The sequence below is a fragment of the Pelodiscus sinensis genome, chromosome 26, assembly GCF_052426305.1.
Source record: "Pelodiscus sinensis isolate ZL-2025 chromosome 26, ASM5242630v1, whole genome shotgun sequence".
In the NCBI taxonomy this organism is placed as follows: Eukaryota; Metazoa; Chordata; order Testudines; family Trionychidae; genus Pelodiscus; species Pelodiscus sinensis.
In genome coordinates, this window is record NC_143077.1 from 6204711 (window position 1) to 6218658 (window position 13948).

General features: G+C 46.6%; 1 protein-coding gene across 1 annotated transcript in view; it reads right to left on the reverse strand.

Moving 5' to 3' along the window:
• The window catches only part of CSMD2 (CUB and Sushi multiple domains 2), a 734622-nt gene that overhangs the window by 98006 nt on the left and 622668 nt on the right, over window positions 1–13948 (reverse strand). The window contains exons 43-45 of the mRNA XM_014578911.4: window positions 12902–13079; window positions 10568–10713; window positions 514–594 (exon numbers count right to left, since the gene is read on the reverse strand). Of these exons, the coding sequence (XP_014434397.4) occupies window positions 514–594; window positions 10568–10713; window positions 12902–13079 (405 nt within the window). The remainder of the gene's footprint in view (window positions 1–513; window positions 595–10567; window positions 10714–12901; window positions 13080–13948) is intronic.

The following is a 13948-nucleotide window of genomic DNA, read 5'->3' on the forward strand; positions in this document are numbered from 1 at the left end:
GGGTGTGTCTACACTGCATCCCTCTGTCGACAGATGGATGCAGATTAGGCACATCAAAATTGCTAATGAAGCTGGGATTTAAATATTCCATGCCTCATTAGCATAAAGATGGCTGCTGCTTTTTTTCGACATGCAGCTTTGTCAACAAAAAGTGGCAGACTAGACACAGATCTATTGAAAATAAACCCTTCTTCGATAGATCCTGTAAAATGTTTTGAGGTTTACAGGATCTATCAAAAAAGGGTTTATTTTTGACAGATCCGTGTCTAGACGGCCGCTTTTTGTCAACAAAGCTCCGTGTCGAAAAAAACCCAAGCTTCATTAACAATTTCGATGTGCCTAATGTGCATCCCTCTGTCGACAGAGGGATGCAGTCTAGACGTAGCCATGCTGAATAGTGCAGAATTAGATGCATTCCAGGTTTCCTCTGAAGCATGCAGCCCGGACACCAGCTAGGGGAGCTCTTGGTTGAATCAGCTCATCCTATGGGCATGGGGTGGGGAGAGCAGATACCTATATTAAATTCTTCATTCTCAGTGATGATTTCGGCATTCGGAACCATGGTTGGAGGGTGGCATTTGTACAGCTGATAGGCTGAAAAGAAGGGAAAAACAGCAAAGGTGAGCGCATGAAATTGTTCTCAGGGGATGTGAGACTCTTAGGGGTAAGGCCCGCACATGCCTAACAGCTCAGTGCGGTGCACGGATCTGCTTTTCCGGAATGAATTGCCACCTGGTGGAGTGACACAAGAGTGGAGCACCCAGCCATATTTGTCTCTCTCAAAAACAACAAGGAGTCTGATGGCACCTTAGCCCTAGTCTACACAAAGGTTTATTTTGGAATAACAGGTCCCTTAATTCAAAATCTGTACTCCTGCTTTTCCTTGGTCTCTGAGAACAGGACAAGAAGCAATGGGCTTAAATTGAAGCAAGGGAGGTTTAGGTTGGGCATCAGGAAAAAACTTCCTGCCTCTCAGGGTGGTGAAACACTGGAATAAATTGCCCAGGGAGGTTATGGAATCTCCATCACTGGAGAGATTTAAGAGCAGGTGAGACAGACACCTGTCAGGGATGATCTAGATGGTGCTTGGTCCTGCCATGAGGGCCGGGGACTGGACTCAATGACCTCTCGAGGTCCCTTCCAGTTCTACTGTTCGATGATGAGGAGTAACACTAATTCCGAAATAGTTATTTCGAAATAACGGTGGTATGGACATGACGGTGCCGCTATTTCAAAATTAGGACTCCCCAGAGTACTTTGAACTAATTACTCCCCACTGCTTCCTGGGGCTCTAAGTATGAGGTAGCGCCTTCACAATAATGGAGCCAGCCTTGGACAAATTTCAATTCTTCCCGGTAGTGAGGACATACATTTCAAATTTGCTCGATTGGGAGTTTTTAAGTTAAATTTAATAATTTTGAAATAGTTTCCTAGTGTAGACATGGCCTTAAAGAATAACCATATTACTATGGCTTAAGCTTTTGTGAGTTGCAACTCACTTTGCCAGATGCATGAAGGAAATGCAAACCAAACAGATAGTAGGGATACAGAGATGAGCGTGTTACATCACAGCTCATTCAATCAGTGTGGAGGTAGATAAGAAGGTGAGAATATTGAAAATGGAAAATTAGTTATTGCAACAAGAAAGCCATTCCCAATCCCTATTCAGACCCATTCTGATGGTGTCAAATATGCACATGAATTCCACCTCCACAGTTTCAGGTTGCAGCCTGGTTTTGAAGGTGTGGTTTTTTGGGGTTTTTTTGCTTGAGGATGGCAAATTCTGTATCTCTTTGTCCAGGGAGGCTAAAATGTTCTCTCACTGGTTTTTTTAACATTACCATTCTTGACATCAATCTCAGTTACTTATTAGGCTCCCCTTCACCTGAACAATTCATAATCCTCCAACCTCACAGCACAAGTCAGGGCAGAGCTATTGATCCATTGTACATATGGAGAACTGAGGCATGGGGATGATACATTTAGTGGAAAGTCCCATAGGTAGTCTTCAGCAGGAATCATGTCCCCTTAGTCCTCTGCTAGCCCCTTAACTCTGGACCATCCTCCCTTCTTCTTGGTAGGTCCATGGCTGAACCTCACTTTACAATATACTGCCCACCTTGCCATTCCCAAATATGTGAACACCAATGATGAGGACTGTACAGTTCTGGCCCATGCTCCCAACGTTACCCCAGCTTTGTTCAGTCCATGTCAGTGCCTGCCACCCCAGCATGTGTGCTGAAATAGCCACCAGATTCCAACATACATCCAGCCTACCTGGCTTCTGAGAAAGAGCAGATGAGAGATAGAGATCTGCTCCCCTCCGCCCCTCCGGTATTATTTTGGAAAACAAGTCTTGGGGATTGCAGTATTTTTGTGGCCATGTTGGTCCCAGGATATGAGAGGCAAGGCAGCTGAGATCATATCTTTTATTGAACCCAACTCTGTTGATGGAAAGAACAAACTTAGGAGCTTCAGAGCTCTTCTTCAGGTCTGCAGAAGGTAACCAGCATGTCCAAGCTAAAGGCAAGGTGGGACAGATTGTTAAGCAGAAGAGGTTCCCACATATTGTAGGAGACCACTTTGAAGTGGGCAGTTTAACACTTCTGCAGTAGGGATGTAAGTGACTAATCGACTAGCCGAAAAGCAATAACGTATCAGATAGTTGACATGCTAGTCAACCAGTCACTCCCCCCTTGCTGCTTCTATCCGAAAGAGGCAACAATGGGGGGTGAGGGGGAAAGGAGAGGTGTTGGCAGGAACTGGCTTAAAAGCCAGTTCTCCCCAGCTCCAGCTCTGTGGTTGCGGGCAGGGGCACAGTGGTGGAGTTCCAATTTTGAAATGTACAAGAGTCCCTGCTGGGGCTCTTGTACATTTCAAAGGTGGAAGACTGCACTCGTCCTTATCGACTAATTGAATAGTCGATGGAAATCCCATTGACTATTCAATTAGTTAATTAATTGAAATTTAACTTCCCTACTCTGCAATAAAGGGACAATGGAGAGTTAATAGACAGCAAGGCACTACAAACATAGATTTAATAGAGACATTAGTGTGTTCCTATTACAAAAATTTCCAGCACACCCTGCTGCCTACTAACTCTCCATGGTCCCACGACTGTAGAAGACTAGGGCCCTGAAAATTCATGAATATCCACGGTGCATTTTTGTGGCTATGGATGCGGATACAAACATTGTATCTAGAACCCCACAAATCTGTGGATACCCACTTAATATCCACAAGTATCTGCATCCACGGATATGGATATCCGTGGATCATTGTTGCAGATGCAGATACCCATTTTGTATCCATGAAGGCTCTGCAGAGAGCTCCTTACCCTGGCCCTTGGGATGCTGTCTGTATTGAGATTCAGCACCATGGAGAGCTCACAAGGAAGCACTTCTTCCAGGAATCAGGGGAATGGGAAGGTAGTGAAAGGTTTGGGTCATGGACAGATAAAGGGTGAATTGTGTTTACTGATTGACTCGTGTGTTGAGATGATGAGACCATCTACAGAATCTGGGATACTTAATGGAAGAGACTGGACAACCTCAGTGGGATCAGGTCAATCCTGGAAGAACCAGGATGGGGGGATAATCTGATTCTATACTGCTATCAAGTGAATAATTCACGAGTCATTATTTTGAGAATTTTATCTTTGCTCCCTGTCCTTGAATTGAGATTGCAAAATTCACTTACTTGTTACTTGGAATTAGTCATTACTTTATTCTGCAAATAATTCCTGAGATGCAGCTGGTTTGCACTCCCAATGGAGAATATTAAAATCCAAGACGCAGGCTGCAGTTTAGAACATCAGATCAGCCAGACTGGGTCAGACCAAAGGTCCATCTAGCCCAGTATCCCGTCTGCCAACAGTGGCCAATGCCAGATGCTCCAGAGGGAGTGAACAAAACAGGGAATCATCATGTGATTCCTCTCCAGTCACCCATTGCCAGCCTCTGACAAACAGAGGCTGGGGACACCATCCCTGCCCATCCTGGCTAATAGATTCATGGAGATTAGATCAATAGCTATCTAGCTCTTTTTCGAACCCTGTAAAATCCTGGTCTTCACAACATCCTCTGGCAAGGATCTTTACAGTGTAACTTCCCCGGCATGTGAAGGAAAAAACAATAGTGCAGGTTTGAACCCGGTGCATATACATATCTCAGCTGGTGCTGTGCTGGTGAAATAAAGAAGCCATCCAGTCAGGGACCAAAAACTGTACGGTTTGACTTATGAGCTTGGCCAAACAAAGCAAAGAGCCAATTCAACAACTGAGCCTACAGCCTGAAATGAACAGTCAGAAAATTTTCAGCACTTGAGCACAGTAATTTGCTCAACTCAGAATGCGTTCACAGGCATGTCCCTGTGGAAATGCCTGTGGAAATGAACATGCAAGGGATGTGGATGCAGTTAAAAAATCTGATTTTGGATCTGCATGACTCCTCATGGGAAGCATTTGCTGAGGTCAGTCTTATCCTTGCATACCCCTCCTATTGAACATCTGTCACCATAAACTTCTCTGCAATTGGTGTCAGCCTGCTAAGCCCAAATGTAGATGAACCACCTTCTAGATGGGGCTAATTCTTACTAACTTTACCAAGTCCTACACTTTTCACACATTAAAGTTAGCAGAAACAGCAGCACTAGCACAGTGTTCCTAAAACATCATTATAGTGATAATGCAAGTGCCTAAATTAGGACTGAGATGCTTAACTTTAGACACACACTCATGCTGCGTTGTGCCTCAGTTTCCCCATCTATACACTGGAGGCTGTGAGGCTCAATTCATGTTCATAAAATGCTTGAAAAGGCTTGGATGAAAAGAGCAATTCCTTTTTACCCAGGCACAGCCTAAGGGCAGCGTGCGACCCAACGTTTGCAAAAGAAAAAAAAATCCTGACATCACCATAATGAGCAAAGCTTGAGCAGAGAAGATCAAAGGGAACTGTCAGATCTGTAATTCTGAGATGCCTTCTATATAAGTTCTTTGCAACTTACCAAAAAGTTACGGTGAAATGATGAGTTAATGAGCAGGAGAACAATGAATGCCCTAGAGATCTGGGCAGACTAACTGCCGAACCTGTCACTTCTCCTGCTCAGCTTCTCTGGTCGTGCAGGACTAGAAAGGAGGGCAGGGGAGAAAATGGGAGTGAATTTCCCATTGGCTATTTTTTTTAGCCCTGGAAACAAACACTGCAAACCTTTGCTTCTCTGAACAGTCTGCCTCTGTATAAACCACAGGTGCAGTATGATGACCAACATAAAACAAGGTGATGGAGAAAAAGGCCCAGAAGAAAGAAAGACGTTTGGACAACTGCTCTAATGGCAGATGTGTCCCTGAGAAGATTTATTGGTATTTCAATAAAACTCCATGCCACTGGTATGTCTGTACTGCCACTGAGGAATGTGACTGCCGTGCACGTAGACAAGTGAGCTAGCTTTAATGCACCAGAGCAGGGATGCGGTGGAAACCTGGACAGCTGGGTGGTTAACTGGGAGTCGGCTGTTGCTACTTCACCACTCCAGCAGCTGAGTCAGCGCCATTAAAGCTAGCTCAGGTGTGTCTACAAGAGCTACAATCTCTCCCCGTGATCACAGTGTAGACATATCCTAAGGGTGTAAGGCCAAGATTTTCAGCAGTGACCATGAATGTATTTCTCTGCCTCTGTTTTCCCTCCCAACTTTTGTCTTCCCTATAAGGAAACTCTTTGGGATGGGGACTGCCTCTCACTAAAGGTTTGTCTCCACTATGGTGCAGCGATCGATCCGTCGGCCGTCGATATCTCTCGTCTGCTTAGACATGACAAATCGATCTCCGAGTGCTCTCCCATCGACTCCAGTACTCCACCCGAATAAGAAGAGTAGCCAGTGTTAACGGGAGAGCAGTGCCCACCAACCTGACCGCACACAAGACACCGCGGTAAGTACGTTGACCTCAGCTACACTATCACACAGAAGCTACAGCAAGAGGAAGCCCTGATCTCAACTCTAGGTGCTACCATAAAAGCGAGAATAATTTCCCCTTCTTTATGTTAGAGTGGCATAAGGAGTCCAGAGTCTGAGAGTGTGTCTAGATAGTATCCTTCTATTGGAATAAGCTACGCAAACTGTGTAGCTTATCCTGAGTCTAAGTTGAAAGAGCTTATTTTGAAATAAGGCACTATTCCAAAAAATTCCTTAATCCTCATGGAAGGAGGGTTACAGTGATGACAGAATAGAGCGCCTGCTATTTTGAGAAATTGTGAGCACGTTTAAAGATGTGGCATTGCTATTTTAGGATACTTCCAGTATCCCGAAATAGCGCTGCAATCTAGATGTATCCCAAGGGGGAATGAATCCCCTTGGTTGTGGAATATAAAAGAAACTCATGGGGAAAATCAAACAACACAGCTGGGGGGGGGGGGAGAGAGAGAGAGAGAGAGAGAGGTGTTATTTGCAAGCTTTAAAACGGATGTTTGACAGTGGATAATAGAAAAAAAAACCACCCTGACAAAAATGAAATAAAATGCTGTTTTAAAAGCGCATGACAACGTCTATTTAAGTAGAGAGATAACCTAGCAATTGGAGCATCAATCTCGATTCCTTAATGGGCCACATTTTAATACAGGACCGTGAGTCAGGTAGTTTCAGCCTCTGGATACCACAGCACCGATAAAGCTTCCTGTGAAAGCACCCTGATGTGCATGCACCGCAACAAAGCGGAGCCTTTGTCTTGTTAACACAGCTGAGACCCGCCCTTGCGTGACTGTGCCCCCAAACGTGCTTTCCCATTCCAGACACACACCAGGTTCTTGTGCGGCTACCTAAAATAAGCATTTAAAAAGGCAACGTCCTCATGTTTCAGTGGGGAGGGGGAGCTGCCAATCTTTGGGGCTCCCTGAGTTATGCATGTTCCGGGAGATGCTTCCCTGTGGGGGTTTAAAACAGGATGGTTTTTGAAGCGGATGATGCTGACCACTGCATTGGAGAGATATGTAGACATTTTAGGTATTTAATACTAAAGAAGGGCTCTGACTGGATGTCGCAAGTGCCCTATTTCAGCAAGTCTGTGTATGCACAAAAGGAAAAAAAAATCGGATCTCCGTTCCATTGTGGCAGAGGCAGGAGAAACTCAGTGCAGAGTAGAGCAGTGCACGTACTGTAGATTTACACGGGCACGTGGCATGCACTGATAGGAACTCTTCGCACATTGGTCAATCAGGGGCAAACTTTCTGTTGGACGATGCACAACTTAGTCACTGAGGTATACAAAGCTTGAGCAGAATCTGACCCTATGCCTGGTCTATGCACCGAGAAAAAAAACACTGCAGAGTTGTGACTAGAGGTTAATAGGAAAAGCATTAAGTCCTTCAGCGAGATGGCGGCAGAGCATTCAATAGAACCCACGTCTTCTGACTCCTGTGCCTAAAACCAATATCGTCCAATACCCATGGAAGTCAATGACTGGGGGAGGATTAAAACTGCTGGCAGCCAAACTCTCAAACCTTTGTGGAAGTTTGTTGCTCAGGATGAAGGCGAAGGCAGGAGTTAGTCAGAGCAAATTGCCTGAGACTGAAATGGGGATCAGATGAGTGGAACTAGGTTTAACGACTTAGTTCCTTGCTCTTTTGTGGGTAGCGTTGGTGGGATATGTAATCCAAGCAAGCCCCAATGTAATACAGCTGCAGATAATTTCAAACAAGTCATTTAAATAAAAATACAATTCCCACAAAAATTCTGAATGCCATTGACAAATAATAGATGAAATTTATGTACTTTTTAAAAACATTTTTCAAGCAGCTCAATCAATGACGTTTTTAGCCACAGTTTATATGGAAGTTCCATTTACATATAAAGGGGTTAATAAACCAATCATAGAGGCTTGCACAAATGGCTATTCACGTGTGACAGTCTTACACGTTGCTCACACCCACTGGTTATAACTACGCTTGACACAATTTTGATTTTTATCAATTATATGTTCACAATTGTGCACAGTTAGGGGGCTGAAGATTTTCTTCTGATTTGTATCAAATTAAAATTTCACAAATGTGTGAAATTATGGGGGGGAGTCAGAGAATTTGGGGGCTACGTGATGATGATTTCAGGACAACAGAGGCTGAGATTTGAAGAGCTGAAGTTTTACCACCATTAAAACGCAAATGGCCAGCACCACATGGCAAAATATACAAAGAAAGTATCCTCGTCTCAACCTCAAATAAGTGTTGAGCAGGCTTTTTCTTACCGGTTGAACCTCTCTAGTCCGGCACGCTCTAGTCCAGCAACATCCATGGCCTGGCATGATTTTAGGTTGCCAGCTGTCCACTTACCAGGGGTGTAGCCAACACCACCACCGCCTGCTGCCCATGAGGTCGACTGTCCTCCACGGACTTTGGGGTGCCCACCCTGCTGCTGCTGCACTGTGCTTGTGCTGCGAGTGAGAGGTCCTGGGACTCCTTGACACACTCACAGTGCACCACAAAAGGCACAGTGAGCAAGGCACACAGCCATCCCCCCAGGGAAGCCAGTAAAGAGCCAAGCAGGACTGGACTCGTACCTGACACTTGCAGTCAGGTTCTGCTGGGCTTCGCTTGGGTGCAGTGCTCAATAGCTAATGACATCTCATTAATCACTTACTAGTTCTTCCAGACTTATAGGGTGGGAAGGGATCCCAAAGATTATCTAGTCTAACCCCCCGGCCAAACAGGACTTGGAGCTAAACTATTTAATAACAATACCTAACTCTTATACAGGACTTATCTTTTAATCACAAAGAAGATTTAGAAAAAAAAAACCTTCAATATAAAGTGCGACCCAGCCCTGGGAATATACATTTATTCTGGTGGGCTTTCATTGTAGTAATTCTGGTCTCTAACTCTCAGTAAAATAAACATCAGTTGAATTGCTGTGGGATTTATATCCATTGTCAGCTTTTCTTTTGCTTACCTGTGACACACACGTTGCTTGTGTATTACTATCCACCTTATTGTGTTTTACAGGACTCAAGCAATTCCCCCAGAAGCCTAGGAAACATTCTTTAAACTTAGTCTAGTCATGTAATATTGGCCTTTCCATTACTGGATGTAACCTCTGGTGATCTGTACAAACGGCATGTAACTGAAGTAAGACTCTGTTGCAATTGTTACAAGTGAATTACTGTGAGGAATAGAAGGTCCTCATCACATTTTGAAAAATTCCAGCATTATCTAAGGTTCTTGTTTGCTACTCTAATTTAAAGTTGGGCTCTAGTTTAGTTACGGGATATAAATATGCTTACTGCTTTGCCATTCCTAACAATATAAACATCATGCAGGGGACTGGACTTGATGATCTTTCGAGGTCCCTTCCGGTTCTAGTGTTCTACGACTCTGATTTCTGGAGCGAGCAATTCACTCAAACGGAAGAATCCCCAAATAATTTAAGGAATGGTTTCTCTCACTGGAAAATGAAGCCACCTCCGGGCTGGAACGTGATTGTGGTTGAATAGAGCACAGCAAGGATACCCAAACAATTTAGCATGGGATTGGAAGAACGCCACCATATCCAACAGAAGTGGTAAGTAACAAAATGAATTTACACACAATAGAATTTGTCAAGGAGAGCAGAATTAATAGCTGTTGTCTTGTGAGATATGCTACAGGATTTTTCACAGCCACTAGTTTGCAGGAGTTTAATGTGTATTCTGAGTATAAAGTCACAGAATAATTGTACCAGAAAGAACCTTGAGAAGTCATCAAGTCCAGTCCCTTGCTGCCACGGCAGGACCAAGCACCATGTAGACTATCCTTGACAGGTGTTTGTCTACCCTGCTCTTAAGTGTCTCCAATGATGGAGATTTCACAACCTCCCTAGGTAATTTATTCCAGTGCTTAACCACCCTGACAGTTAGGAAGTGTTTCCTATTGTCTGACCTAAACCTCCCTTGCTGCAATTTAAGCCCATTGCTTCTTGTCCTCTCCTCAAGAGTGACAGAGAATATTTTTCCCCCTCATCCTTGCAACAACCTTTTAGGAACTTGAAAGCTGCTATCACGTCCCCTCCCACTCCTCTCTTTTCCAGCCTAAAGAAAACCAATTCTTTCAATCTTCCCTCACAGGACATGTTCTCTAGACCTTTAATGATGTTTGTTGCTCTTCTCTGGACCCTCTCCAATTTCTCCACATCCTCCTTGAAATGTGGTACCCAGAACTGGACACACGACTCCAATTGAGGCCTAATCAGTGCAGAGTAGAGCTGAAAAATGATTTCTTGTGTCTCGCTCACAACACTCCTGTTAATATAGGAAGTTGCTGATCTATTTCTACTCCTGCATGGCATATGCACGTTTACTTTGCATGTGCAATTATAGGGCAAGCATTTGCACCTGCAAAATTGCACAGACACCGAAGGTGTGGACTCTCTGACCCCTCTATGAAAGGTCTCTGACTTCCAGTGCTTCAAGCAGCAGAGTATTTCCTGTATCTTGGACTCTAAATAGATCCCTTTCATCCTCCTGACCCACCACTAGCCCAGAGGCCTCTATATCCCACCAAACTGAGGGGCAAGAAGTTAAAACACGGGCTGCTCAATAAGCAATACAGACCATAGAAACTGATAGCAAAGATCCCTCCGTTGGCTGCATCGCTGTGGAATTTCATCAGGATCTGATTGGAAGAGCTTTGAGCAGACTTCTTTGCTGAGTTCCCTGTGAACATGCCCAGCTGCGGGGCTGTTTGCTGAGGTCCGTCCCTGAAAGCGCAGGTCAGAAAGAAAACAATCGTATTACACCTCTCCCTGCTGGACCAGCCTCTTGGCACTCTGCTGCAAACATACAAAGAACCCCCTATTCCTTCTTGTCCTATTTTTGTTTTCCCGACCCCAGTCCAATATTAAGGTTCCCATGACTCCTTAGGCAGCCATTCTGGGCCCGTAGCTTCATTTCCAGACTGGTCCAAGTGGAATCTGGCCCACATAACTGCAGGAAAAAGGGGGCTCCACGTGTAACCAATAATGGCTTGTGAAAAGAGGTTTTTATCCCAGCCTTCTGAACATGCAGCACCTGGCTTTGGAACAGTAAGGCCAGAGGTCTCAAAGAGCTCTGTGCCTGGGTGCATGGTGGATGTTGAGCTCTTTTGAATGTCTCACCGTGAGCACTGAACGCTTAAAAACGTAGCTCTAAGTACGGTAGGAATTTTGGCCCCATGTGACTCCTCCCTGGACTGTCCGATGTGGGCGGAGCTACTGTGCCCATGCATGACTTATCTTTCCTTCTCCTAAAGAGAGATAAAGATCCAACTCTGCCATCCCCCTGAAGCCAAATCCTCAGCTGACGTGAATCCGTGTAGCTACAGTGACTTATTTACATCAGCTAAAAAGCTTGTGTTCGAAACCAGCCGGCCACCTCTGATGTAATGTGGTGCCCTTCCTCTGGAAGAAAATGTTCTGTGATTATACTTCAGACTGTACAGCAAAAGCTACAGAGGACATCAGCACGGGTCGTCTTTTCCCCCCGTTCGGTATCTATGTAGCACCACAAAATCATTCTGCAAAGGAATGAACAAGCTGGAGAAAACGGCTGCTGGAGAAATCAGAAGCGAAAGGCAATCCCTATCGTGCTAGTCTGAACCAGATTCATTTCAGCTCAATTCAGCTGGAGGAAAAGGCTGTCTGCCATTCCTAAAAGTATCTTCTGTCCAGCCCCTTTGGCGGCCAGAGAGATTTTCTCTTATTCTGTTCAGCAGGGCAGTTCAGAGATGAAGGGCCGGGCTGTTGACAGAAGCCAGTAGCAAGAGAAGGAACCGGTAACGGAACAAGGTCCAGTCTCAGCGGGATGGATCTCCTACATTTGCCCCCAGTGGAGATGCAGCCTCTGGAGAGAGGAAATGGTCAACCTAGCCTCAGGAGGGCAGCATTAGTTTAAAAGGCGCACTGCCTGGGTTTGAAGTCTTTGCCCAACAGCAGACAGTCACAGAATTGGGAAGAGGAAAGACCCGTGAAGTTGTGCTGGGCCATTGACTCTCATTCCATAGGCAGAATTATCCTCCCTGGGCTAAAACCTCAGCCAGTGGAGCCGATGAAGCTGGTGGGAAAAGCGCGGTGGGAGTTCAGAGTCACTGGAGCTGCAGCCAACGTACATCAGCTGAGGGTTCATTGACAGACCTTTGCCCAGTCACGAGGGATGGGGTGTTCCGCCAGCTCCTGTCCACCATTCCCTTTGTGGGCTTTCCATGTGACATCCAGCCTAAGAGGTAGGTTAGCAGAACGGCAGCAAAGGCGGGAGAAGCACAGCCCACGGCTCGAGGGAGAAAGGGCCTGCCCACCATTGCACAGAGACTCAATCGGTCAAATTCCCATCACTCCTAGCTCTATTCCAAATGCCTCCAGCAGCAGTCTTCTCACCCACCCCCTGGCCCAATGGTTTGCCCCAGCAAAGCACTCAAGCACAGGAATACCACTGAAGTCAAGTCTTGAGATGGTAGCTCCCAGCCCCGCCCCTTCTGTCTGAGGTCCCGCCCCTTCCATACCCACAAAGCCCAGCCCCCTCCCAGGCAGCATGGCCCCATCCTCTCGCTAAGCTCCAAAGCACTGGAGAGCCAAGCAACATCACCCCAGCCTCTCTTGTCCCCCGCCCTCTGCCCAGGGAAGAGGGCGGCACAGGCGGAGTTGCCCCAGGACGGGCGGCGTGGCACTGCCCAGGAGGTGCACCGCGGCCCTCAGCCTGCAGGCAGAGGGGGCCTGAAGGGGAAACATGCCAGGGGAGGAGACAGCTTGTTTGGAAGGCAAAGCTGTCCCCTGCCTACAACACCCACTGCCCATGTCAACGGAACCATGGTTGGGCGGGAGCCCTTTGTTCCACCAGGGCCGAAATCCCGACAGCTTGAGCAGATAGATCGACTGGCCGACCGGGTCAGCCCCATGCTCCCACCCATGCACCCACCAGACGGTGATGAAGTCGTTGTAGGGCTCCGTCTGCAGCAGGGTGAAGTTGAGATGAATCCCATATCCCGCAGGCACCGTGATGAGCCAGGTGCAGTCCTGGGAATTGGGGTACTGGTTGGGGAAGCCAGGGGAGTAGACAGTGCCGTTCTGGGTGGTGATGTTTCCTCCGCATGGGACTGCATGCAATTAACAACAGAAACACAAGTGAATTAGCAAACCCCTCCTGAGTCCCCTGCCCCTTTCGCCCCCCCCCCCCCGCATCCCTCCTTCTTCCTGCCGCGACCCTCTCCTGAGCAGAGCCGCACAAACAGCTCATTCCTGTGTCCAATGTTGCTGATCTGCCCCTTGGCCCCGCAGGACTGATCCAAGAGTCTGAGGCAGCTCCAGATGTCTGACTATCGCTCTAAGCCCCAGAGGGCTCGAGGCAATGGCAAGATTTGAACTCCATTTCCTTTTCACGATGTCAACAGGGAATAAGGCAGGGCCGAGGGCTGCGGTGACTGGTCCCAACAAACACACAAGGGGACAGATCAGAGACACAAGACAGCGGTTCCCATTAAACATGGATCCAAGTCCAAACCCTGAACCCAACCCAACGCCCACCTTAGGAATCTGTGGGGCCAAACTTTCCAGCACCGTCCTATTGCAATAAACCCAGCTTTGTGCTTCACGGCTGGGCAGAAACCATCAGAGGCTTTTGGTATCCAGCTGACAGACAGGTGGGCTGAGGAGCCACACCCCAGGCTCTGATGCGGGACTGGGGCTCACCAGCAGGGTGAACAGCACACTCCTGTCCCTGTCAGTGAGCAAAGCTATTCAGCCATAAATACGCCATAGAATCATAGAAACCTGGGGCTGGAAGAGACCTCAGGAGACATCGAGTCCATCCTAATGCAGGACCAACCCCAACTCCACCATCCCGGCCAGGCCTTTGTCAAGCAGGGACTTAAAAACCTTTAGGGATAGAAATTCCACCACCTCTCTATGTAACCCATTCCAGAGCTTCCTCACCCTCCTAGGGAAACAGTTTTTCCTAATATCCAAC